Source organism: Myripristis murdjan, chromosome 2 (genome assembly GCF_902150065.1).
Source record: "Myripristis murdjan chromosome 2, fMyrMur1.1, whole genome shotgun sequence".
Taxonomy (NCBI): Eukaryota; Metazoa; Chordata; class Actinopteri; order Holocentriformes; family Holocentridae; genus Myripristis; species Myripristis murdjan.
The window spans coordinates 11,840,147-11,867,806 of record NC_043981.1 but is presented as its reverse complement, the minus strand read 5'-3'; the positions used below and the strand labels follow the sequence as shown (position 1 = coordinate 11,867,806).

Below are 27,660 nucleotides of genomic sequence, written 5' to 3'. Positions count from 1 at the left end.
TTCAGATTAAGTCCTGTACAGAAGAGTAACTGAGTCTGATTTAATAAATAAATAAATAAATAAATAAATAAATAAAAATAACATTTGAAATTTTGAGATTAGAGTCAAAAGAATGTTGAGAACCTGATTTGATTCTTGAAAATGTAACTTTACTCCCAATGTTTTGACCTGTTCCTTGAAAGATATAAAAAACTTTTTTTCTTATGATGGTCTTATTGCTTGTTCCAGGCAACACCTCTAGACTTAATATTGATTGGCTGCTGTCAGTACACTATTACTATTTCCTCAAGTCAGGCTGGTTTGCAGCATTTAAACAGGAAAGCCTCCAGTCAGCAGGTTTAGTTGTTGTCAGTCAGGGTTTAGCACCATGACTATTCTGCCTTTGAGTACTTCAGTCTCAAATTCACTCAATAAAAACCCTTGTAACTAAACAACATTTATTTGAAAAAGACCTCAGCCAACATTATTTCTATCCTGAGCCACAGTAAATTTGAAAGCAAGGCCCAGAAAACTGAATTATGATGCAACTTTTATTTCTTCCTTGTTTCTTCTCAGAGCCTGGAATGCAGTGTACAGAAAGCTTCCCACAGCAACATGACACATAAAACATTAACACCGATCATTCATAAATTAAAACAATGCAGTAACTATGTGAGCTAAATAGACAAGGAAAACACCCACACCCACACACACCCACACACACACATGCACATGCAGTCTATGGCTGGCATCTCTCCATTTCACTTTGTTCTTCAAAATGGACTCACCTCCAAAGGGACGGCTCAGCTTCTCAAGTTGTTGTGATACAGTTGTTCGTTTTCTGAAGACCACTTTTTTTTTTTTTTTTTTTTTTTTTTTTTTTTCACTGTGTCCTGCTTAGTGGATCAAACAGGCATTTTTACATTTGTCCCACTGTTAACTTTACAATATGTTGCACAATAATTATACCACTGCTATTTTCATACTTAATACTGAGCATTAAATGCCAATGCAGCTCTTTGTTCCAGATACATAGATAGACAGAAAAACAAATACACACATACATACATAGATTGATACATTAATGCACAGATATTTGGATAATGCAAAAGAAAATTAAAATAGTCTAAAACTGATAAATCACAATTTTCTCTTATTTTTCCGTCTATGGTAAAATGTGTTCAAGTGTAATAAAAATCCATCTTCCACAGGAGTTGCCTTGGCTCCAATAATGGTTTGACATCGCCATCTAGTGGCCATGACTGGTTCATTACAAGAGTGCATGCATCCAGAGCTCAATTTTACACATCTAGTACTGACTAATAAAAACCCTTACGGATGATCAAAAATATTTCTTCCTTAAGGTCATTTCAGTATAATGCATGCACACTGATTTCTATTTTTATACAAAAATAAATGCCAAAAGCATTACCTCATATGATGACTTCACCCAGAGAGAGGTTTAGGAAATTGAAAGTGCCCTGGATCCCATCCCAGCTCCTCTCCTTGAGTCATCTTCTGCTCATTGCCCAAATCATTAACCACTCTCCCCAAGCTGGACACGTTCCTGCACTGTCCACTTGCAGGCCTCTCTCCAACCGGCATTCCCGTCCAAAGACATAAAAACTGGTCATTACGCCTAAGCTGTAAGATCATCTCATATTCAACACGTGTTTGAGGATTCTCCCCATAGCAGGGAAGTGACTGCTTCTGGTCATTCAGCAGCTGATCACTTCTTATTATTATTTCATTGCTTTCTGTTTATTTCCTCAGCACTATTTCAAATGGTTTCAGCTCTATCTTTCTGGTTGAACTGCATACATTTCAGTGGGAAGCAGGGCGTGCCCACGATGCACTTCATCACCCGTAGGGTCCCACAAATCTGCACCTTAATTTCCTCTATCCTGTCTCATTCAGTTGACCAATCTGCACATATAGGACTACATACTGTTGCTATGCTAGTAATGCCAAGCCTCCTCAGCATATGACTTTATTATTTTCATCAGCTGAGCAGCAGCCAAAGTGATGCCTTTCTAGTAGAGGCCCTGCTTCTCCTGCCATCTTCAGCACTACACTACGTCTTAGTTCACCTCTGGAGGACAAAATATTCCTCTCATCTTTTTGGTAACTGACTGGGCTTTCAGAGTCAGCACTCTGCGCTTTTGATGTCCACATAAAACACCTCGGCGATGCCTCCTTCTGCCTTTTCAGTGACATTTCAGAAGTCCATCCCACTCTCCCGGCGGGCTGACACCTTTAACTCAACGCTCCAACACTGAAACACGCCGGGGTCCCTCCACAGGCTCAAGTAGAGTCAACAATGCCAGGTTCCTTGTGAAAGTGCATTAACACATTACAGCTATGCTGGCTCAACTGTGCTGGTATACTCTCCAGCTGATAAAATGCCCAGCACTGCTCTTTTCCACCTACCTGTTATGCTTTATGTCATCAGTCTACTTCGATTGGCTCTTCCCTCACAGAAGAGTGCAAAAGTCCAACAAGAAATTAAAAAAATAAATTGGCCACCCATAAAAAAGCACTGCCAACAATACTACTGCTACTACTACTACTACTACTACTACTACTACTGCAACTACTGCTACTACTACTATTAATAATAATGAACTTTCTTTGTATAGCACCTTTCCAAACACAGTTACAAAGTGTTTCACAGCAGCTAAATAAAAAGAAAAATCCAATAAAATGAAACACTATATAATCTATAATACTAGTGTAAGATCTCCGTAAGTCTGAGAAAAGTGTTGAGTTGCATCAAACAGGGGAACCTATTCTGTAAAAATCTGCTGCCAAGGTAGTGTCACTGTAAACGATTCAACAATATGGGATGGGGGGAAATGCATGAGACTAGAAGTTTATATTAATCTCCAGTTGCCCCAGTCAAGCTCTTGGGCATGACTGTGCAGAACTGAATGAGGTACATTTTCAGTAAATCTGCTATGAGCAATAAAGGTTTGAATAAATAACCTCATATCCAAAAGACTTATCTGTGTTTGATTGAGCTTGTCTTGATGGTGGAACCATGTGAATGTCCCTTTAAGAGCACAAAGGACTTTGTTGACTTGTGTTGGCTGCAGGTGGCAATGTTGCTCCACAAGCAAACTGCATCACATCCACCTTCCCTTTCTACCCTTTCGTGAGCTTTTCCGCTGCTTTTTCTTCTTCTTCTGCAGATGAATGGAAAGAGATGCAGGATATTTATGCGCACACACATCACAGGAAGAGTAGATGAGCAGCAGCAGACTCAAATCTAGTTAACAGTGACTGTCTCTGTATGATGGACACAAAATGCCCTGCACAGAGTAGAAATCATTCCAATGAAATGTCACTGTAATCACATCCTATACAGATCTAAGGATTAATGAATTTAGCATGAAGAATACACTCTCATTATTATATTCCACCATTTCCAAGTCATGAATTAGCTGTAAATCAGAGCCCAGATTTTTTTTTACGATTCCGATTTTTATTCACAGATAAAACATATTAGCCTCCACTTGAATCCATCATGGATAATTTGAATTGTCAGTGAGATACTGATCTTAAAGCTGAGGCACCCAAACTCAGGGGCCCGTGTCCACAGCAGCTACAGGTGTCAAAACATACAACAGCACAGCCAAGCATGTGTGTTATAGGAAGGTAATGGTGGAGTGAGGTGTAATAGCAGTGGGAAATTGTGTCCTGCAGACAGGTTTAAAGGCTGACAACACGGAAAATCCTGTTTTCTTGCTTTCTAACCTGGAAATTTCTGCAGCGCTGCGGATTTATCAAGTGGTGAAAGATATAGGCCCAGCACAGAAGATAAGCAGGAAAGGTGGGGGATCATGTATGGATGGCGTGACATGACACATAGGCTATGTCTGTATGTGCGTGTGTGTGTGTGTGTGTGTGTGTGCTTGCAGACATTCTCTCACACACACACAGGAACACGACTCTCTGGGGACTGAGAACCAAGAGGATGGATCGGAGGCAAAAACAGGATCCTATCCCTCCATGAGGCAAAGGCAAACCAAAATAGAGGTGCTGACAGCTTCCTCCATCCAAACCCGGTGGGAGCGCTTATCCAGTTTTGCGTTGTGAGATAAGAGGGGGATTTATTTATTCAGGTTGATAGCTCTGGCACACTTTGAATGATAAAAGAATGTGTTTGTGCACTGCGTGTTGATCCACTTTCGACGTGCCAATCAGGATTAAAGGTCATGGTCTATAGGAAAAATATGGGTATATTAGAATCCATAAATAAGAGGTGTGAGTTTGTAACCTGGGGTACTTCTCAGCTTCAAACTCTGCTCTAAGTCGGGAGAGGGTTCCTTACTTTTTCTTATCTCTCCATCCCTTTTTATTGCCTTTTTCCCTCTTTCCCTCTTTGACACGGATGCTGCAAACACAGACACACACAGAGACCTGAGACCTGTGATCAAACATTGTTCAGCACATTCCCATCAAAGGACATGAAAAACATCAGACAAAAAAAAGTTCTCAGTCCACATCAAAGATGACAATTAGAATATTTGAGCCATTGTCTACCAAAAAAAACCCCACATCTAAAGCAGAAATAAACGTAACGGGGGCCTTTTGTTGTGGTTATTCTCCTGGTGGATGAAAGGAAGGTGTTGGGTTCACTTTGGGAAGGATCCGATGTTATTCCAGTCGGAAAAGACATCTGTTCTGCAGTAAGACACATCCGTGTTAACTTCCCTGGTGCAGTTGCTTCCCAGCATGGTGATTTATTTGTCTTGTATCGCTGGTGTTTCGGGCGAGCCGCCCCGGAGAGATTCTGCACCGTGCTGTTGGCACAGCTGACAAGGAACCATGGGAACGCCGGGCTCCAAGAAACACTGTATTTTCATTTTGTGAGCTGTTGCATTTGGCTCGTGCCACACATCTACATAAGTTTAAAAAGAATGCGGCGTTGGAACAGCATGCTTACTTGGGAAAACGAAAACCTCAATTTTTTGGAAAGGTTTAAGAAAAAGAATACGACTAAGCTCTTTTTACTTTGCTATCTTTAACTATGAGAGGTTGTCCAGAGGCTGAATTGATCTCAAAGGAAACATGCAGGCTGTATGGTGTTGTTGTACTTTAAATGTCTCATATTATATGAGAACATGGGAATTCCACACTGAATTTGCTTCTGTGCTCTTTGATGAAGGTCCAGGTCAAACTCTGTGGATCTCTATGAATTAACGGCTTTTAAACTTTTTTTCCACCAAGAGTGTCATGGCTTTGCTTTCTCTCTGAAGCATAACCCTGCACCTTCTACTTCAAGCTTTCACTTGATGTACCCAAATGTAGCATTCTCTACCGCAATTTCCTGTTTATTCCTTTTTATTGTTTTTTTTTAGCCCACCCACATGGCAGATGGCTAAGGTTGGCCACATAGAATGAGTCCAAAAAACTTCTTCACAGTCACAAGAAAGTATTTGAAAGTAGTGTACTTAGACTTCTCTAATATTATCTGTCCAGTATCAGTAAATCCCACCCATATGGTACTCCAACCAAAAATTAAAATATGCTAAGAATTATTTCCAACTTTAAAAACCATTTGAAGTAGTTTTGTTGGAGGGGTGTTGCTTTGGAGAGCCTTCAGCCAAACAAAGGCCTGTCAGCTCCATAGGTGGCCACACAAGGCCTTTGAACGCAGATGAAAAACAAATCTCACAATAGCATCAATTGGAAAACAGAGGAGATCAGAGGGAGGGTGGCAGCCCCCATCGGGGATGTTTTGGGGATGGAGTGTGTGTGGGGGGGGTTAAGGTGCGACTCTGCAGGTCAAGCCACCACCTTCCTCTCTCCTCCTCCGGGAGGGACCCAGTGTCTGTTACAACAGGAAGAGGCTCAAGGTCGAAACACAGCCCTGCCGTCTTCCTGCCTGTCTGACACATGCCTGTCTATCTCTCTATCCGAACACACACACACACACACACACACTTGCGCGCATAAGAGAAAGAAAGACAGGGAGGTTAAACCAAGCCATGTAGAAATCAAATATATGAACATATATGCCCCTATACCAGAGAATGGTTGTCATATACAGTAAGTTACATTTATACATGAATCAAACATAGAGAACCCCTTTGGATATGGTGATATATATATACTCCTGCATGTGCATATGTGAAAACAGCATTTTGTCCTTAAATGGTCATATACAGTACATGCACCCTTTCCTGCCTAACACGCTCAGTTAACTGGGGAGTATATATATATTACATTACTGTATAGGAAGCTAGAGACACACATAAATGCAATTAAACTATATTAATGGGTAAAATGGATAACTGCAGCAGCATAAGTAATGGGATACAGTAGACAAAAATAGTATATTACTATAAAATATAAATATATAATAGAAAACAATAGACTATAAAAAGTGCAGGGCCATATGAACATTTTCACGTAACAACACATTAAAGCTGCCCTTTTGTGGCCCCAAGTGGCAGCAAGAGGTAATGCATTTTTGAAGATTTGAAGGACCTCATTACCCATAAATCATATGCTGGTTAAACTGCGGTTCAAGCATTGCTGAGTCCAGCTTCTTTTGAACCGCACGCTGGCCTACTGATTAAGATTTGGGGGAAATGGGAAAAAGCATTGATTATTTACATGTATGAATTTACTCGCTGCTCACATTACTAATAGGATTGATTACCTACTTCAATAGGCTGGGTGGCTATATGGGAAATTTTAGTTTTTGTGTGCAATATGCTGTTCTATTTCATTTGCTCGAACCCATCGGGAATCTCTTTCTTCCGCTGCCTGTTTCTGTGGATCATAAAAAGACACAAAGACAGACAATAAGTTGGACGGGCAGACGAGCAGGCAGACAGCAACTTATTTGACTCGGAGCCAGCAGGAAGTTGGTGGCATAAAGTCAGGCAAGCAGACAGATCTACAGCCCTGCAGACACCGTGAGCGCTCATTCTATTATCTAGCCCCCATAAAGCCCTCAGCGGCACGACTTCATACACATTTCCTCCCGATGAAAGACACAACGTGGCCTCCTCGATAAGATAAACGGCAGAAATAAAGACACGGTGAGAGGAAGGCTCTTTTAGCTTCTCCAGCCAAACAATTCAAACGTCTATTTTAACAGATAAGGCCGCGCAGACAGACTGCCCCACCCCTGAAACCTCCGAGACACACTCTCGTCCCTTTGTGCCCTGATAAAGGAGACCGGTGGATGCATGTAATCAGCATATTATTGATAGTCTTAATGAGAAAGGCTCTGAGTCACTGAAGCCATTAGCCAGGATAAAAGAGGCTTAATTGTTTTGTGTGTGCGTGTGTATGAGTGAGGGCGGGCGTGCGCGCGTGTGTATGTTTGCGCCGTGCACGTCTGCCTAGGCTAAGGCCAGGCTAATTAAATCCATTTCCTTCGTTAGCAACTTTTTTCTCCCTTAATTAAGAGGGTTAATTATGGGTCTGGACAGAGGTCGGGCGTGCAAAGTGTGTACGCGTGTGTGTGCGAATTCCCAAGACCAGACCCAATCACGGCCTTATCGCAGCCTGTATCAGAGGTGTATAATAACACAATGATCACACCCAAATTGCGTTTGCCTCCGTCCTTGGCTTAAATGGGCCTCTGCCAGGGCTTTGAAGCCGGTAGGAAAAACAAAATCGCCTGTTATTCAAAGGACTGGTAAATGTCAGACAATGTCCTTGGGTAAATGATAGAGTTGTCTGCCTTTCATTTCAAAGGCTCACAGAGATGACACGGCACCAACTGTTTGATAATGGCCACCTATGTCTCTCTTTGTTAAAGGGGGGGGAAAAAAAATCACAGATAAATCCTCTTGCCAGCTGAAAATGATGAGCAGGGATCCCAGATGTTGTGGTTCCTTGTCAAAAGCGTCAACCAACAGGTCTGCTGTTAATACTGACTTCTGTCATCACTGCCGGTGTGTGGTATGAGTGGATGTCTGCAGCATACCAATGGTGTGGAACAATATTCCCCATCACGCTCCATCTACAGCAATAATAACGTTATGGCTGCCAGACATGAGAGGACTCTCCCTCCCTGCCACAGGACACACACCATTAGTTTTGATGGTCTGTGTGCGTGTGTGCATGTGATAGTGAGAGAGAGAGAGAGAGAGAGAGAAAGAGAAAGTGTGCACTGTGTGTTTGCTTGGCTAGTGTGCGAGTGTGTGTGTGTGTGTGTGTGTGTGTGAGTGCGCGTGTGCCCTCAGGGTCACATATCCTGTCTGGGAAAATGGCTGATTCAGGATCCTCTGCCATTTTGCTTGTCAACTTGGGTCTGTGCTGCCATAAGCGTTAGACATCTGTGGGTGTGTGTGACTGTCTCTGCTATGATGATGATGATCCTCTGCAGTCACACCGAGACATTAACACCTTCTACACCCCGGTGGCTCCTTTTCAAGCCGGCGCCAGGCGAGATTTTTATGGAAAAATACACTTGTGTTACTGTCTCACTTGTGTCAAATGTGTCAAAAATTTGCTCAAATGAAATTCTGGTGGTGGGTATGGTCTCTGGCAGGAAAGGTTCTTGATACGCAAGAGGTGACAAATCAAAATTTGAAGGTGTGCTATGTACAAATGCTGAGACGTGAGGACCCTGTAGACTCAACTGCCAAAGCAAATAAACAAAAAAAAAAAAACAAAACAAAACAAAACAAAAAATAGAATAAGCCCGAAATTTGACATGGTGGTCATCATCAGACCAACAATGTGTAACCTTTAGACAGCTGACAAAAAACATGGAGTATGCACAAAAATTTGATTGTTTGGGTCCATGTTTGGGTCCTTTTTTTTTTTTTTTTTTTGTTATTTTACGTTTTTGTAGCACTTTGAGATTCTTTTATGAAAAGCGCTTTACAAATAAAATTTATTATTATTACTATTATTATTATTATTATTATTATTATTATTATGTGGTTCTGCATGGGACTCACTGATTAATCACATGCATAACTGAGTCTAAATGGTCCTTGCTTTAATTGAACCTCAGCTTTGCAGAGTGCATCTTTGAGAGCACTCCACTCAGAGAAATGGGGACTCACCAGCATTAGATCGTGTGCCTCTCTCCCTCCTTTGGCTTCCTTTGTTATAAAGAAATCACACATTGGCCAGGTTTCTGAGGCCACCTTACATTATTTAAGCGCTTAATTTAAAACATTAAATTTGCATTGCTATTTGGGGCTGCTGATGTGCAAAAGGGCATAATATAGTTTTAAAATGAGTCTGTCCATGCAGGCAGAGTAGACCACAAAGGGGATGAAACATGAACAAATGCTGTGTCTTTTTATTGCACCAGGTCTCTGTGTTGACAGCGTCTAGTCCGGTGCACTGTAACGTCTTGGTCTCATCTCTTTAGCATTCTCCCTCCTTTTCCTCAATCTAAAATAACGATTAGACCGTTTCCCCGTCTCCTCCCTGATGCTCTTTGGGGAGAAACTGGTGTGTGAGTGTGTGTGCATGTCGCTGATTGTGTGTGCTTGTTGCTGTCATGTGTCCTGCTGGTGCATCATTAGGTATGGCTTTTTACTGGACTCTAGTGGATAGGGGTGGGCTGGGGGAGGGGGGGTTCAGCGTCACTCCAGCAGTAAACTAGCCCAGCCGTCATCCCTGCACACGGGAACAAACACCCCATTAAACCAAGGCCCTCACATATTACTGTAATAAAAGCCCCTGCTCTCTCCTTTATGGGCTTTTTAATTATGTCTATTCGTCTTCCCGGGCTTGTGAGCAACAGTTCATGATGAGCCCCATTTCATGAATACTCTGCCGCTGGCAGAAAGCTGGAGGAAGGGGGGAATGAAAGGGAAAAACCCAAAATGTCCTGAAGCTAAAACATGACTATTGTTGCCGAGATGGTATTTTATGTTTTATTTCTCAGTGTGGAGGTGGTTGCACTGGTTTTTATTTCATTTCGTGAGGGTTTTCATTGTTTTAAGCTGTGGATTAGTATACAGATGGAAAAATCTCATGCAGTGAATTATATGGCAGCTCAGTCGTAATGGTGAGTACTAAATTATCTCCCCGAGATCAGGGCAATGGCTGAACTAGCTGGAGTGGCTCACAAAAATTAATCATGCAAATCATCCGTGCATGCAGCCAGCATGCAGGCTTGCTCTCCGGTTCACTTCATAACTTGTGTATTTGCACTCAGTCTTGTATTCATACAGAACTTACATATTCACACTATGAACATCTGCGATAATATAAACAACATAAGGTTGCCTTTTGCTGTATCATGCCTCAAGAAATATTAAAAAAATCTCGTCTGTAACCAGTGCCTCACTGTGCTGTATATTTAACCACAACTACAAGCACACACACTGTATGGCCAGCCAACACCTTTTAACCCAGTTATCTGAAAACCTGTTTAAATGGATCGCTTGGATTTATTGACACTAGCTGGTATGACTCACTGGCTACTAGTATCCTAATGCTGATGCATGGATATTATCTCCAGAGACAATCCCTGTGGTAAGAGTTGTGGCTAATTGTCCAAGCCTAAGTGAATAGGGTCAGTTAATGGCTAACATTTTAAGCCACAAAAAGCAAGGTAAAATTAGTGTTTAAACCATCCACAATAAAAAGTAACAATAATTAAGGGTATCGATCCCATTAAACTGCTATGCTATATCGTGGGACTACTAAAGAATATTCAATGTATGGCATCTGTCTAATGGGAGTGATAAGCAATAATGATTTAATGCTTTAGTGTACAAATGCATGTCATTTTTCTGTTGTATTATTTAGCTGGATCGTTTTCTATTGGCATACCTCTGAAATGTGTGTTTATGCATATAGGTGGTTTTGTATTGTTACTGTTTTCAAATTATAGTGAATTATAGTGAATAGTATTATAGCGAATATCAGTGCATCAGTATTGCTATTTAAGTCATACCATCTTAAATGCAAATAATTTCTTTAAGATGGAGTACAGCACTTTATAATATAGAGACTCCCAAGTAGAGCTAACTTGCGGATTGAAGTTTTAGGTACAAACATTTCTTGGAGGCAGATATAATCTCATTGGAGTTAAACCACAGCCAAAGCACCGAGATTTTCCGAAGTTTGATAACTGGCAAACTTCAATTCTTCAGAGGAAACTGTTGAAAACTATACTTTTTCATCCAGTTGTGACTCAGCAGGTTAAGAAACTATTTTATCTAAATAGCTGTAGGGTGCTTTTAAACTTGGAATGAACTTAGAGAACTTAAATATGACTACACAGTGTTGTTTTTTTAAGTTAATAGCAAGAGCACCGAGCTTCATAATGTTAGATACCCCCTCTTCTTTTTCCCTGGATTTCAGTCTGATGATACTTAGCCAGAAAAAGTTGCTCTTAAGCTCTGCTCATTGAGATTTAACGCAAAGATATAGCTAAACTCCCATTTTGCTCTGCAGTTGGTGCGTATAAATTTAATAATAAAAAAAGTCCAGCCTGCATAGAAACATTTTATTGCTCTAAATCAGGTAACAACAGAGTGGCCAGTGGGTTTGCGGAGTCGGCTGTAAATGACGGCACCCATGCAGAGCAGCAGCACCACGCCCAGGGCTGCAGCCACACCACACAGCAGGGAAGGGGACGGAGAGGAGGCTGCATAGAAGAACATAAACATCAGCACTTCCTTCACTCACACCGTTCAGCACCACTAAGTGAGCGAGGGAAAAAGTGATGAATGGGAGCTCCATCTGAAAACATCAATCATTTAAATGCATCCCACATTTTTTAAACTCATAATTATTGAAAATCCTGAAGCACAAAGGGATAAGTCAAATAATATCCTTGTAAATGAAATTGGACTAAACACTCAGGGAAAGGGATGTAAAATGGGTACATATTTGAGCTATGATCACATAAAAAAAGCGAGTTTTCTTTAACTAATATCATGCAGGATTAAAACAGAAGGAGATGTCCCATGACAGGAGAAGCATCTAATTTAGCTATATGGAAGAAGCACAGTAGATTAAGCACACATTACATTACAACCAATCCAATCAATTTCTTTCCAATAAATGTTAAGTGTTATCTCGCCCTACATAGGATGTTATGAAACCAGTCAGAGGCTCCTTACCTGCTGGGGTCACTTGATGTGTCAGCACCAGAGCAGCTGGCTCTGGAGGAAACTCTGACAGCTCCATAAGCTCCTCTAGCAGCATATTATCCTGGACCAGGATGGGGCCTAGAGCAGCCGTCCCCTCCCACTGCAGATCTGAAGAAAGAGCACAACACACCCAAAAATCTACTTAGTGCTGATCCACCCTTCCACAGCATGACTGATTGGTTGGCTGGTTAGACAATTACAAACTCAAAGACAAGAATCAATCCTCTGGAGATGCATAAACACTGTGCACGCCAAAGCAAAGCTGAGTTCGCTTGTCTAATCAGGGATAGGAATTTTGCATGCTTACTAATCCATGGCCCATTATTTTTCGGTCTCTGTTGCAAGATTTTGAGTGAGAGCCAGAGCAGGGTCAAAATGTTTTGCAGAGAATACTTTGCATTTGTTTAACATCTAAAATACCAAAATGTTGCTTTAGGAGCGAGCATTCAGATGCATCTGGCAAGTCCTAAAGGCAACTGTAAAAATGGTCATACAAATACATTTTCTGTGTTTATCAAACTTTCTGATCGTTGGATTGCTCTACAGTATATGCATGGTGTGATGAGGTTTATGGAGAACCCCACTGAACTAGCATTTGATTTTCTTATCGTTCCCTTATGCAGTGTTTTCTTGGTAAAGCGTACCTGTGTCTGCAGCAAGGCTTCTTTTCCTCCTCTGGTCGGTGCAACTGGTCTCACAGCAGCTACACACCTTGTTGTCTCCACCCGATGCCACCCATCTGTCCAGAGCCAATCATTTATTATTTGCTTTTGAGAATCTGATACCATCAGAGACATGAAAATGCGAGCAAATCCATTGGGTGTAGGTGTTTCCAGTCATATCTCCCTCCAGCAACTTATGAACTTGTGGCTATATTTAGAAAATGAGCCCAATGAGAGTAATTGATCACACTTAAATATGCATTCCTCACTCTTTCAAAGATACTGAGTTGTGCGGACCAACCTGTTGGCTTCAGTGAGGAACGAACAGGCTTTGTGGACTGAGTCGACGGGGACGGAGACAGTTGTTGCCTTCAGATGACACGTGATGTAGAGCTTCGAGGAGAAAAGTGAAGTTACTGACGGCCTCAGACACTGACTGCTGTGACCAAAATGATCAGTTCGAATTATGAAAAAGCTATAGGATATATATGAGAATTCACACAAAATGACAGGATTTTCTCCAAAGAGCTGACTTGCACTGACACAAAATCATTTTCTGGGTTGACACAGTCTGGCTTGTATCACAGACACAGATCCGTTCTGGCCCTCCAAGCCATATTATAGACTAGTCAGTATAGCAATGCTGTCAGAGGGGGATTATTTCCCTCGACTTTAGGTGTGACACTGATGCAGCTAGGTGTGAAAACATTTGCACCCAGGACAGATGGCATTAGAAAACTACCCCGGCTGTTGTACTCACAACACCAGCGTGTGCCAACTTAGGATGCAAGAGAATAATGAAAAGACAGGAAAAACAAAAACAGAGTGAGACGGCTAACGCTGCAACATGTTAGCTGGTTGTGCTTGGTGGCCTCGCAGCACAGCTCACTATAGCATCTGATGAATCTGATTGTTTGTCTGGGAGTGGTCCAGAAAACACAGAACCATGAGTGCTTTTCTATTAGAGACTAAATGAAAGCTGCATGTGGAATAAAAGCCAAATGCCTAAAAAAAACAACAACAAAAAAACAAATGTATGACTTCTCTTTACACAGTTTCAAACACATGTCCACATCTTGTTTCAAGTACTGACTGAAGTCCTGCGATCCTGCTTGAACCTGAAGGCCTTTAGCTGGAACTGGAGTTTATCCTCTTGGCTTCTCTGCATGAAGTAGGACTTGGCTCCCGTCAGCTTAGCATCAGTTAAACACCTTATATGGGAAAACACAGGCGCAGGATTCATATACATAAACACAGACTGCCAGTCATTCCAAGTTTTCACAGGACAATAAATGATATCTGTTTATCCAAGAGCATATAATGTAAATCCGCACAATTTATGACTATTTGACTGTGCGAGCTGACTATAAATAGTGCGTAGCCGGATAAAAAATACACAAACAACACAGAGCCTCTCACCCGTGGTTGGTGATGAAGGGGTATCTGGGTTGAGAGTCGGGGCTGGGGTCCGGTGCGGCCACACAGCCGTCCACATAGAGCCTCAGAGGAACATGGCGGGCCTGGAGGACGGACGCCTCGATGTGCATCACGTCACTCAGGAAGTAAACGCTGGAAGGCCTCTCTGACTGCCAGTCCTCTAATCGAATACAAGGGGGAAAAATAAGTTTGAAAAATAATGCTGGGCCCAGAATTTGATTATGTGAAACTTAAATGATCCCCCGTGGGGAGATTGGATCATAGCCGCAGCAGAGAATAGGATATAGGTACAGTAAGAAGAACGGCAAGAGGAAAATATACACTAATCAGACCCATCTTAAAGCATTGACTTAAAAGGCTAATAAATGACGTAAGAAAAAAAAAAAAAGATACAGATGAGGTCCCATGGTTGCCATGTTTGTCTTCCTGCTGAGTAATGCATCATGTGGCATTAAAACTGAACTTTCACAATGCTTTTCATCCTTCATGACTGTATACAGACAATTTACAGCAGAAATAAATGAGTTCAGTGCGGTTAGTTGCACTGATTATCCACAGTGTGTAAATTAGAGATCCTAACAGGAGTTTATTGCTCAAGTGGCATTTAGGAGCTTTGGCTTCTTGTCGCTACTGTGGCGGTGACCCTGGTGGCTCCTGAGCTCCTTCAGGGTGTGCACGCACGCCATCAGATCATCACCTTCTGTCAAAAGTTTCACTTCCGTTTATTAAGTCACTGTTTAGCATCTTCAACACAATCCTTGCAGCGTCTGCAAGGCCTCGAGCTATGGCAATTACAGCAGTCACCGGGGAAATTAGTGACACCACTGGGTGTTAATCAAGGTTGGCACCATGCAACACGGTCTTTAAGTTTGTTGTTTTTAGACGCATCCCCACCTGTCATGAGACGCAGGGAGAAGTGCAGCTGTCCTTCTGCTAACACGTTGGAGGCGAACGGCTTCCAGGCAGGCTGAACAGCATCGCTGCTCACAAACTGCCTCCTGTGAGAGAGCAGAACAATTATAGGAAGGACAGGCGTTTCACCAGAGAGGGGCCCGGGACAGATGACAGGAGAGATGAGTGCAGAGAGGATACACAACACACAACAAGTAACTGGAACACCGTCTTACCGAGTTTTAGGAGGTAAACATGAATAATCTGCACTAATAGCAAACTGAGAATACGACTAGGCAGCCTAAGAGGGGATAATGCCAAATAATGAGCGTGGCGACCCCATAGCATACCTATGCAGCCCCAAAATAAACAGGTGAAGTGCTGTCTGTACCTTGGATAGTGGCATTCAATTACGACCTCGGCAGGGTTGGTCTTCAAGATGACTGTGTTACGAATGGGTGTGGGCAAGTAGATCAGCGAGAAGGCATAGATGAGGGCTTCTTCAGTCACCTGACGACAGCAGCAGAGAGTGAGTCGGCTCGAATTGTGACCACAGCAATTTCAGATGTGGCAGATTCGGTGGATGCTACAGGCACTAAAGATAGGAATCCACACACACACACACACACCGTAATTATGCTGCCACAGCCCTGTAACTCTGTCTGGAACAACAGTATGTGGTCGGACGTGTCCAGTGCGGCGCAGCCTCCCAACGTCAGATCTCTTGGATTGATCAGCTGACCATTTCCTGAGAAGAGAGAGGACAGGAGGATCTTAAATGTGGCCACTTCTTTTCCCATCAGCCACAGGGCAAATCAGGTTTCTGACTTCTTACTATATCAATGTCAAAGACAGAATTGACCTTCTTGTCCCATCTTCACTGCTCTACCCTGACCCTCTCTCTTTGAAACATCAAGGCACAGGAGTAACCATGTTAAATGGATCTGTGTTGGTCCCATAGCAGCAGCTTAGCTCCCTCTATAAACAGATTTAAAAAAAAAAAATCTAACTTGTAACTGGTATCCATTACCTAGGAAATTCTGTTTGACCTCTACGGTGACCCCTCCTTCGCCGCAGCGCACCGCCACGCTGTCAGCCGGCACAGGCACCCGCTGCTCGAACCTCACCAGCACCTAGGGTTTGACACCGAGTCGAATTACGCTGAAGCGGCACGCTGCATCGGCCAGACGGTGTGCACAGGAATCACCAGAGACAAAAAAGGGCTTTTGAAGTACCTTTGGTTCCTGCTTGACCGCGGGGTTCAGGCCCGGGCTTCGAACCGGCGCCTTCGCTTCAAACGGCAGCCGAGCTTGGCCGGGTTGCTGTGGACTGTAGTTGGCCGCCGGTGCCGCTTGGACGGTCTGCCTCAGCTCGGGCTGCTCTGAGGTCAGTTTTCTGGCTTCCAGTCTCTGTGGGTTTTGAACCGTGACAGCTGGCTTCCTGAGCTGGTAGCTCTTGGGAAAATGGAGTGGATTCCTTTGCTCCGTCTGCTTTGATTGATGAACTGACGTGTGCGGTGATCTCGGGAGCTGCGAGGCTGTTCTCACTGGCTCTTGAGGGATTTGGTTCAGAGTCTCATTGCTGTTACTAATGTAGTTAAGCCAGTTATGTGTGGAGGAGAGAGCTCCACCTGACAAGAGGAGCAAAAACCCCAACATATCTAGCACTCTGAGCCCCATTTTGACTTCTGACACAATTACCTGGCTGTTTTCAGAGACCAGTGCTTTTGTCTGATGGCCAAAACGAGGATCTGGGAACTTGGCTCAAGCTCTTTCTACTCTTAATTACTTGATTGGATTCCAGCCGTGGCGGGTTAAATCCTTGAAACTCTCCTCTGTCCTCCCTTTTCATGCAGAACAGGTGACAGCTGCTGGATCAGGGAGTCCATGGTTGAATCTTATGCCTTTCAAGTCCCCTTCAACCCTGGATAAGCATGGGATCCAAATCGTCCATACACAATCTGTTTCAAACCTGCTGCCTTCTGCTTTTTTTTTTTTTTTTTTTTATGAAGCTAAGCTAAAGCCTAAGCGTGAAAGAGAGGAATTTAATTTACTTATGAGTGTATTTCTGGTGCTGAAAAATGAAAACACCCAAAATATTGTGCATTCTTTGAGACAGAACGGTCTGCTAAGTCTCTGCTTGTCATGAAGCTAATGAAAAAAGACTTTTATAAACAGAAACAAACATGACCCTAACAGTGAGCGGCTCTTAGTGGCCTCGTGAGGCTAATCAATCAGCCCTCTCGGGGAATTTCAACTCGGGCCTTTGTGCCGCTTGGCCTTGAATGTCAAGGCTATGCGGTCAACACAAAGTCTGCAGGGTGCAGCCGAGCCGCCCATAAACTGAGATTTATAATCATTCTTTGTGAGACTTCAGAAATGTCACCGCCATCAAGTGTGTGTGTGTGAGTGTGTGTGTGTAGGTGGGCTGTATGTGATATGTGGCATGCGATAATAAGCAGGTCTTAAACCTGTGCCAACAGACTTGTCAATCACACATCATCTAGAAATACCTTTTTTTTTTTTTTTTTTTTTTTTTTTGTCATCCCATGCAGCCTATAATCAACCCATATATTGCACTGAATGTGGTATGGCATTTACCTGCAGAGTCTTACCTGGGGATACAGAAATGCCGAATGCATTTCAGAGATGTAAAAATATACAAAGAGCACTCAGTGTAATAATGGCAAGTGATATTTTGGCTTCTAAACAGACTCTAGTTTATTATTATCTGCATCTCCAATAATTCATATATTTGCATCTTTTCATATATTGTAGATTATTGGCTGTAGGTTGTTTTGAAAAGTAAAATATCCCCTCTTTTACTCTCTAACTCCCTGTGGCAGAACAATATGAACATTTTTGTGGTGTTTAACATAAATTCTGTCATCAGTAATGTTTACACTGACTGGGTAAATATTTTTGTGCAAGTACTAAGTTTGCCAAAGTATGAAGTTTCTGATTATAAAAAAACAAAACAAGTAGTTTAATAGTCATTTAATTTTATTACCAATATCCAGACATACATTAAAACCAACTGTAAACACACTCCAAGAACAACATTTCTCATCAGCGAGAGCCTTATTTAGGACAACTGTTCCAGTAAGGATGTATGGATAAAACCTCTAATAAGATTTCATTGAGGAAAAACTCCTGTTGGATGGGCTAAATGAGCCTAAATCACTTCCCCCTGACACAGACAGGCTAATCTGGGCTGGCCTACAGGAATACATTATAGCTCTTCCTCCTGTCAGAATCTCCCTGCAGACTCCCCAGTGGAGAGGCTCCGATTGTCAGGAACTGGCTTTTATCTTCTGCTGATCAGTGGCAAAACAAAGAAAGGAGGGGAGGGGAGGTGTGTGTGTGCTTTTGTGTGTGTGTGTGTGTGTGTGTGTGTGTGTGTGTTGGTTCAGGACACTGGAGTGAGATCAGTCCAGCCCTGCCAGTCAGGCCCCCTCTGCTGTCTATCTCTAACTTGGTTAGCGGCCTGTAATTTGGCCCCTGGGGGCCCCTAATGTTGCCCCCATGAGGGTTTCTGAAAGGGCCTGGCAGCCTCTACCTCTCCCCCGCAGCCCCCACATCCCCAACACACACACACACATACACACACACTAAACACCCCCCACACACATACACTAGTTTCTGTTTCCAATGAGCCTGGTCCATTTGGAGACAAGGACAGGACAGGATGATGCAGGTAAATGGGACAATCTTCTGTTTGCACATACACACACATGCACGGGTGCGCACACACACACACACACACACACACACAAATGGAAGCACACCAATATGCAGACACATCCTCATTGGCACAAACACAAATGCACATTCGCAAACCCACCCACACACACAGACACACACACACACACACATCCCACCTCTACCAGATGGAAAATTGTCAACCAGGATGGCACACCAACGACACAGATGCTCAGTGACAGCAACACACACACGCAAACACACAGACGCGCACACACACCTCTCATCACGTTTTGCTGACAGCACAAAGTCATGGAAACAGGGTGATTTGGCCTGTGCCGCAGTGCACCATACGGATTACGGTTATGGAAGCTCATTAAAAACATGTAGTGGAAGATGGATTAGTTATAGCCTGCTGTTGGAGTGGGTGAGCGCTGTTCAAGATCAGCTGACTTATGTACGTTTGTCAGCGCTCGCACCGCGGTTGAAACAATGCGCACGGTTATTTTGGAAGGAAATTTAGCGTTGCAGCGTGTAGTGGCGTGTGTTTTGATCCGCCGGCGTTCGTTACAGTGCCACTGTTTTAAAATCAGTGAACTCCGTTTGTGGGCAACTTTAAAACTGGGGCAAATGCCTGAATCTGTCAAGAGGGTTAATAATTAGCCCAGATTAAAAATGAGTGCGCAATGGACAGGTTGAGAAATTAGAGCAAAAGATGTGAAAGAGAGAGAGAGAGAGAGAGAGAGAGGGGGGCAAGTGAGAGAGTGAGAAGAGAAAGTGAGAAAGCCTGAAAAAAAGAAAAAAGCAAGTCAGCCCTCAGTCTGTGAGGGAAGGGAGCACAAAGTGAAAACAAAGGAGGGGAAAAAAGAGAAAGAGGGAGAAAAATATGGATGGGGTCAGCGAACTTTGGGGTGAGGGATAACAGACAGCAGCCCTGCTGCTGCTGGGCCCGTCCCAGTGGGAGCAACATGAAATAACAGCACACTGGGCTCTGATTCACGGCCCATCACCGGCCATTTCCAGCACATTTTCACACAAGGGCACACAGGAACACACACACACACACACACACACACACACACACGTTCACCCACATACAGGTGCACTGGCACACACAAGCAGGCCCATACAGGCACCCGCAAATGCACATATACAAAGGCACACACAAAGACACACACACACACACACACACACACAGCTAATGGACTGTTATTAAAGACATGCATCACACCATGTCACCTGATGACCACACACAAATGCACAATACCACACACACAGCACAATGTACAATACACAGCCATGCAAACACACACACACACACACACACACACTGGATAATGATCTCCCTGCACTGCAATAGCAGCTGATGTATCATTTAGCAAAAAACCCGCAGTGACGTGGCGAGGCGACCGTGACAGAAATACACTCTCTCCCTGGCGGTGAGATGTGACTTCGACAAAAACGTGTCGGTCAGGGCGTTGGCGCCCGCTCTCCACACACGGCCGACCTTATTTTTATCAAGACGCTGATGACATTTCTCATGAAGGGTTCGGTGTCTCTCTCAATAGCCTGAGCGTTGAGCGAATGGCCTTTTGTCATGATATAAAGGTCTTCAGCGATGGGTGATTGGCAGGTGTCATCGCCCCATGTTGAGGCACAAAGGAGCAGCAGGAGAATCAGGGGCTGACCTTTACCCTCCTGCCCCGCCCGACACAGGAAGGCTCCCAACTTTCCCTCAAGGGCACATTTTTTCACATTCATTTTTCATGTGTGCAATCTTATGAGCTAATATATTACAATATTTAGCTGATTTTAGGCTTCTAACCATTGCGGTTTTTCTATCAGTATTAACTTGCGGGGACCTGAGATGGCTGCGGCAATGCAAAGTAACTGGTAAGCCTAAAAAAAATTCATATTGCACGAGGTGTCAAAGTCATTTATGTTCTCGGAATAATGAGTTTGAAAGTCTGGGGAAAGATCGGCATGCTGCTTATGTAAAACCAGCTTTAATTCCAGAAGTGAGGAGTTGTGCAATGGTTATTTACGGTCAGAGTGCATCCAGAGATATTCCACTTTTTATAAAACACAAACAAACACATGAACATTAGTCACAGACACAATCCTATGCTCTCTAAACATAAAAAGAGGATAACACAGGGGAAGGCAACATAATCTCAACGTCCCGTCTTCTATAGTATATTGAAAAAATGCACAATCTGATAGTTCAGTAAATAATAAATGAAAACAAAAATACATTGTGGGAATATAGCACCCTGGGAAGGAAGCCATACTCCCACGCCTGATGTATTAAAATATGAACTTATATCCCTCTTTTGTTCAGATCCACTCCTATAGAAATTGATTTTTAGTATGGAGAATTTATATACATGATGTATATGTATTGTATGATGTGTATCTCGGATCACAACAATAGGACACAGAAGCTGTACTTGCTCATCTCCACACAAAAGCCTCCATCTGTTTTTAAATGGCCACTGAGCATTAAATGAGGAACCCTCCCGCCGTATGACCTGTGGGTTCCCGTCATCGAAATGCAGAGGACGAAGGAAAACAAACGACCCGGGCACATTAACATACCATACGCCGCACGCTTTTATCCAAAGCGCTTAGCAGAGCCATGAGTGGCTTCATTTTAACGTGGGTGGCCCCACGGGGAAGCAAACACTGACTCAGATGGTGTTAGCGCCACTCTCTCATTTAGCTACACATGAACTTGTTAACATGGCTTTAATCCGGTGTTTATCCTCACACTGATAGCATGCGGCTCCGGGTCCCATTGTCGAGGACATAAATGGTCATTTTTTGCGAACTGGTGTGAGATGAAAGCCTCTCTTTTCCTTAGAAGGGCATGAGCACGTGCACACGCCCTCGTATGTATGAGCACTCATATAGACACAAGGCTTCCAGCGATCCCCACTCTCTTGAACCTTTGTCATGTATGCTGCAATTCAAGCCTTTTGTTTAATAAACAATCTGTCAGTGATGTATTGAAAGGCAACTCTAATTTGATTGTCTGTGGAGCATATAAGGAGGCTGTGCGAGCTCCACTCTCTCTCTCTCTCTCTCTCTTTCTCTTTCTCTCTGCAGCATGATCAGTGATATTCTACCCTTTCCCTGCAGGTTTGTGTGTGTGTGTGTGAGGAGCCATCCTTAAGGATTTGCAATTACATCTAAATGGCATAATCGGCCGTGATGGATGCTTGTTGCCTCTCCATGGTGTCTAGACCTCAGTTGCACCAGTTCAACAAGGTTATCGGAGATGGGGGGAATGATGAAAGATTTAATAGTTTTAGTCGACTTCTCTCTGACTCCTTTTTCTCTGTAATGTCCCCTCCTGCTGACCTCATGAACATTTGAAACATTTCAGACACTTCTTAAAATGCAAATTGCTTTTTTTTCTTTTTTTTTTTTTTCTTAGGGTTAAACGTATGAAGAACTTGTAAACAGGCACAGGTTTGGAAGGGGAATTAAATAGTTTTTCTTTGTTTTGTGAGTTTAGTCCTCTTTCTCACCCCGAGACAGGAAATAGTAGAGCAATTAGCTTAATGATGCAAACTTATTAAATTTTCAGCAAACTACTTTGGCTTTCAAAAGGCTCAAAAAAAAAAGAAAAAGAAAAAAAAAAGCTGAGATGAAATGGTTTGTTGCACGCAGTGAATTTTAGGAGTGCACGTCCGCCAATAGGTGGCACTGTGGCACCAATAGTTTGCACATGTTGGAGTGGGAGTGGAGGAGGAAAGACCAAACCACAGGGGTGGTAAGCACAGGGTGGCAGGATGAAATGACGTCTGCCACTCTGACCCTTCTACCTGTTGGTCCTTATGCCTGCTTAGTCCCTTTTACCACAGAGCCCAGAGGGGACGGGATGACACGGTTCATTCCTTGTGAATTACTGCCTTGAAGATGCCAGAGGGATCAATTTAGGATCTGAGGTAAGATGTTAAATGGACAGAATAATTGGGGGATTGCGCTCTAGCAATTTCTGGGAAGGTTCTTGCAATTATTGTGGACAATTACATCCTTTGACTCCCTTTCTAGTGTGATTGGTCCATGATGATAGTATTTATAATATCAGCACCTGATTATGCCTTAATAGCCTTAAACCATGTATTTTCTAGGAGTGCATGCGCCATCATAAGAATAAAATAAGAAGTGGGAAAAACCACATGAAAATAAACACCTTGTACATATTTTGCTTTCTGTCAAGAGCTTGTAAAGTGGCGAGGATGAAGTGCACGGCCAAAAGGCATAAAGGCAGTGGTGGCATCATTAAGAGTTGGATGTAGTTAGCTGCACCCCACAATTACCCAGATGGCCCAGGCGTGTGTGTGTATGTGGTGACAAATGTGAAGTGAAACGTCGCGGTGGGAAAACCAGCTGGCAAATGTGAGGCCATGATGGGAAGGATGTCAGACGCTCGTTCTCTGCTCCATCTTCTCTGCGGCGGGAAGGAATGAGGGGAGTCAGGAGCTGTCGCGGCGCACATCTTCACCAACGATCTGTGCATAAAGGAGCGAGAGATGGAGAGAGAGAGAGAGAGAGAGAGAGGAAGAAGAGGAGTAACAGGACTGGAGAGGAAGGAAGAAGATGCTGGAAATGCAACAAACATCCTCGGCCCTTGTGTTTCTTTGTGCTCCATCAAATGAAACTTTGATTTGTGATGTGTGTGTGTGTATGTGTGTGTGTGTGTGTGTCTCTGTTCATCCTGCCGCTGTGACATCACCGAGCTGGTGGCGGCACCGCCTTTCCCACGGGAGTCTCATTACCCACAATTCCAGAGGTTGAAGACAACGTTGTCATTGCCTGACAACACCACCATCTCTCTCTCTCTCTCTTTCTCCCTCTCTCTCTCTCTCTCTCTTTCTTTCTTTCTGCTTGGCTGATCAGGGAGGCGATGCTGTCGCTCGGGAGCATCACACAGTTCAGTTAGGAAAAAAACAAACAACTCAAAAATAGACATGATCCCTGGTAGAAAATGCACATTTCATGTCCTGGGCGATGCTGTCGTCGTTGTCACCGCTGATATCTGACATGATTTTCTGCTGTGATCGACACTCACTGGCACTGTGATGTTTTTGGTGTCTGAGGAGAGGAGAGGAGAGGAGAGGAGAGGAGACATCGAGGCGTGTCTCACCGGATCCTGGCTCTCATTCTCCTCTGATCAACAGGCCCCTCGTCCAGCTGAGCCCACCACACATCACCAAAAATGGACTTGAAATGGGCTCTAACCTCTCTCCTGAACCCTCTGTGAATACTGGCTACCTGCAGCACAGCCATGTTTGTCACAGCCCTGTGATCAGATCTATATTCTCTCAGACATGACCGTCGTCCACTTGATTTACCAACCGGAGAGCCTTTCCGCTCCAGACGTCAGTATATGAAGATGGGGGGAACATCTCATCTCACCTTATTGTTGCTGTATTTCTTTCTTTTTTTCTTTTTTTTGCATTGGCAGCAGAGCTCAACAAAGGCACGCTGAAGAGGAGAGCGGTGTTGTCCTCAGGCAATTCTAGCTGTGCACCATGCCTACCAACATGGCCACGTGCATATGCACAGTGACACGTGCACGCTTAGATTACGCCCACACACACACACACACACACACAGCGAAAACCCCCTCCCAACCACACACATACCACATTTCACACAGTCACACATATTTTCCCCTCACTGTATCTGACCAGCTGTACATTGATATTCTTTGTAGTTATCTTAAAGGTTCCTTTAGCATTAAGAAACAGCCGCTGTCCCTCTGCGGCAGGCTGGCAGACACCCATTAAAATGCAAACACCCACGCCAATATGATCATTGAAAACACGGCAGAAACAAACGACTTTGCGAAATAGCCGCTGGCAGAGAAATCATTCATGCCCTAATGTCGGCGGCTCGCAATTCTGACAGTGAAAAACAGAGCGGAGAGGAAAAGTAGTTTCGCCCCCCTCAACTCTCCCTGTGACATTTTGAGAGATATTTACCTTGTAAAGATCTTGACATTTTGCTGTACGCTCTAATACCACCCTGAAATATGAATAAGAGTGCAGGGAGTGGAGAGGAGCCCCGCAGAGCTTTTGTTAACAGGTATTGATTGATGCTGAGGGGAAAGGAAGGAGCGGGGCCACGGGAGGGCCACAGGGAGCCACTCTTACTGATCATCTGTTAACCTTGTCAAAGGATCTCAACCGTTACCTCAGACGAGCATCCGCTGTGGTCATCGCGGACTCTGTGATTTCCTCATCAAAGCGAAAACCCAGCCTAAAGCATAATTCACATGTTATTCGGATGAACCTAGACAGTTTAATCGATAGCTGGATGCAGCAACCTGCAGCAGCGGTGAGGTTATTGGCGTGAGGTAGGGCCGGCTAACTGAAATCTTTGAGAGGCATGTGGTGAGGGAAGGAAGGAAAGTCTTTAGCATCTGCCCTGGTCAACTTCTTAGAGAGCAGTTAATCCCCACTGTGACCGGATTGCTTAATATGAATGTCAAACAATCCAAGTCTGTAAAAAGACTTTGTATTTAGTGTTAATGATTGACTTCTTGTTGCACTGCATCAAACTATTGACTCCCTGTTTGGTCATATTACCTGACATTTCTTCATGTGGTCTTTGTTGCACTGATTTGTTTGTATTTTTTTTTTTAAATAATGAACTCTGTCTTCTTTACAAGGCAACAAAGTGTGAATTAATTGAATTGAACTGAATTTATGTTTTTTTAGACGCCAGAGAACCGAGCCTGCAGTGTGTGAGGACATCAAGAGGTTAAACCAAGAACTTGGCAATGAGAAGGAGACTGATTAGTTTGACTTGTATCATCCAAATAACTCCCACTATAGCAGTATTGCATTATTAATGGCAAAAATGACCATATGCCTTGAAAACCACCAAAATCATGCTTTCAGGCAGCCTCCAATTTACTGTGATTTGGGTGTTTGTCTTATTACTCCATGAAAGCTCTCTTGTTTCTAAATTTGGGAGGAACACATTCATACATTAAGACTAGTCTGTTTAATATGAATGGGCTATAACGTGGGAATTCTGTTTATCAGTAGATTTTCCCTTGATATAACAGTAACAGTTAAAGAAAAAGGCTCACACTCTGTACCAAGGCAATCTGCCATTCTAATAATGATAATTATGCGATACTTGATCCTGTATGAAGCTTCTCTTTCCTCTCCCTCGCTCCATGGTCAGCTACAGAGCTGCAGCCCTCGAGCTTTTGGAGATCGTCTTCGTCAAGGACACTTGAGCAAGGCGGATGTTGGCTGGCATGGAGAGCTGAGCCAGAGTCCAGAGCCACGCTGCAGTCCAACAGCAGGGGCCGATCGCCTCCCTCACTGTGATCAAGAAAAAAACCGCAGGGAACTCGAGACGAGAGCATAAATTGAATGTATTTTATTTTAATGATGGGTAATTTGTCGCACACAAAGTAGCCCCAGTTAATTTTTTCTTTCCATGATCCTAAAAAGCAGTTTAAGATAATTATAAGAGTTTGTTTTTAATGGAAGATAAATGACTTACTGTAGGCAAGACCTGAATCGATCCTTTAGTACAATTTGAAAGAGCGCTGCATCATTTGCTGAAATTACCGCCATTGATCGGTTGCCATCAGTCATTTTAATTCGATTTTAACTGATTGTGAGGAAAGATGGAACACTGGAGACATTTCTTTGTTATACAAAATATTGCCTCTCTTTCCATCTGAGGGATATTGGAGAGGACCTGCAGAAAAACAAAATCAGTTTTCCCCCCTGAAGCAATAAACACAAATAATGAGTGAGTTTCATTTACTTGATTCACTAATGGAATAACAATGGAGGCTGCTTTGCCTCTTCTTCTTTGAATTCTTGTCGAGCTCCTAATTTTTCTGCACCGCAGTGGAAAAAATAGCCTTCCTTAACGCATGCTACGAATCAATCTGTTCAAAAAGGTCAATACAGCTCAACACAGCTCATCGTCATTCAAGAGTTACACCATAGGCTAAAGAAACTCGGAGAGTGGGATGGTTGGGCGTAAGGTCAAACACAAGTCAAATGCTGTGCTAATGAGCTTGAATCATGCCATTGACCGCCCACACGCTGTTGACTCTTATTGAAACACTTATTGATTTTTGGCTCGGACTCGCTGTTTCTCTTCTGCCCACTCAGTGACCTTCCATACTCATCTTTCCCTTGATCCATCTCTCATCATTTAGTGTTATCGCTGACCTTTTCTGCCTATTTATTTAAAACAGTAAGCTTTCTCGAACATGACAAGCCTTGGGTTTTTGAGTTCTGCTCTTTTGGCAGCATGTCTGCCTTGAGTCAAGGCGGATGATTAATAACAAAAAAAAAAAAAAAAAGTTGCTGATTCAATGCCTGGCACCAACAAGAGAGTGCAGGCTTGATATATTCAAGCTGTGAGCTGGCAGCTGGAGGGTGGATGGTCTTACATCAACATTGCTTAAGTAGGCCAACTCTTAGGCAAGACGCTGAACCCTAAAACTGATCATGGGAGCTGACCCAACATTTTGACCTCACATGAAATGTATATTTGTGTGCTATGTGTGTTACAAGGACACTTTAAAGGAATACTTCATCCAAAATACATCCATTTTGTATCTTATACTCATGAGCAAACCTTTTCTGTAAGTCTTGCAGTGCCACATGAATCCATTTGGAAGTTACGCACCTTTTTTTGTGATAGGCCACGCCCAGTTTTTGGCCAATCACTGTGATCGGCTCTTTCTTACCACATGGCCAAGCTTTCCACGAAATTTTGCCATGTTATGTGAAACTGTTCAAAGGTTTGTGACCAATCAGCATGCAAAGTTAATCAGCTCTTTATTGGCAAATAACTAACCTCATGTATTTTTGAGATGCATATGCAAACAAACAA

The 27,660-nt window shown here is 43.3% G+C and overlaps 1 protein-coding gene across 1 annotated transcript; it reads right to left on the bottom strand.

The window, feature by feature from the left end:
* Positions 1 to 11,413: 11,413 nt before the first annotated feature.
* On the bottom strand, positions 11,414 to 16,844 carry LOC115373024 (zona pellucida sperm-binding protein 3-like). The gene is made up of 11 exons (XM_030071241.1): positions 16,303 to 16,844; positions 16,098 to 16,200; positions 15,697 to 15,815; positions 15,459 to 15,577; positions 15,071 to 15,174; positions 14,159 to 14,336; positions 13,833 to 13,950; positions 13,041 to 13,132; positions 12,722 to 12,816; positions 12,048 to 12,185; positions 11,414 to 11,569 (listed from the first exon to the last, which is right to left on the bottom strand). Exons 1-11 carry the CDS (start codon positions 16,744 to 16,746, stop codon positions 11,442 to 11,444), a joined length of 1,638 nt encoding a protein of 545 aa, XP_029927101.1. The 5' UTR covers positions 16,747 to 16,844; the 3' UTR covers positions 11,414 to 11,441.
* Between the last annotated feature and the right edge of the window lie 10,816 nt (positions 16,845 to 27,660).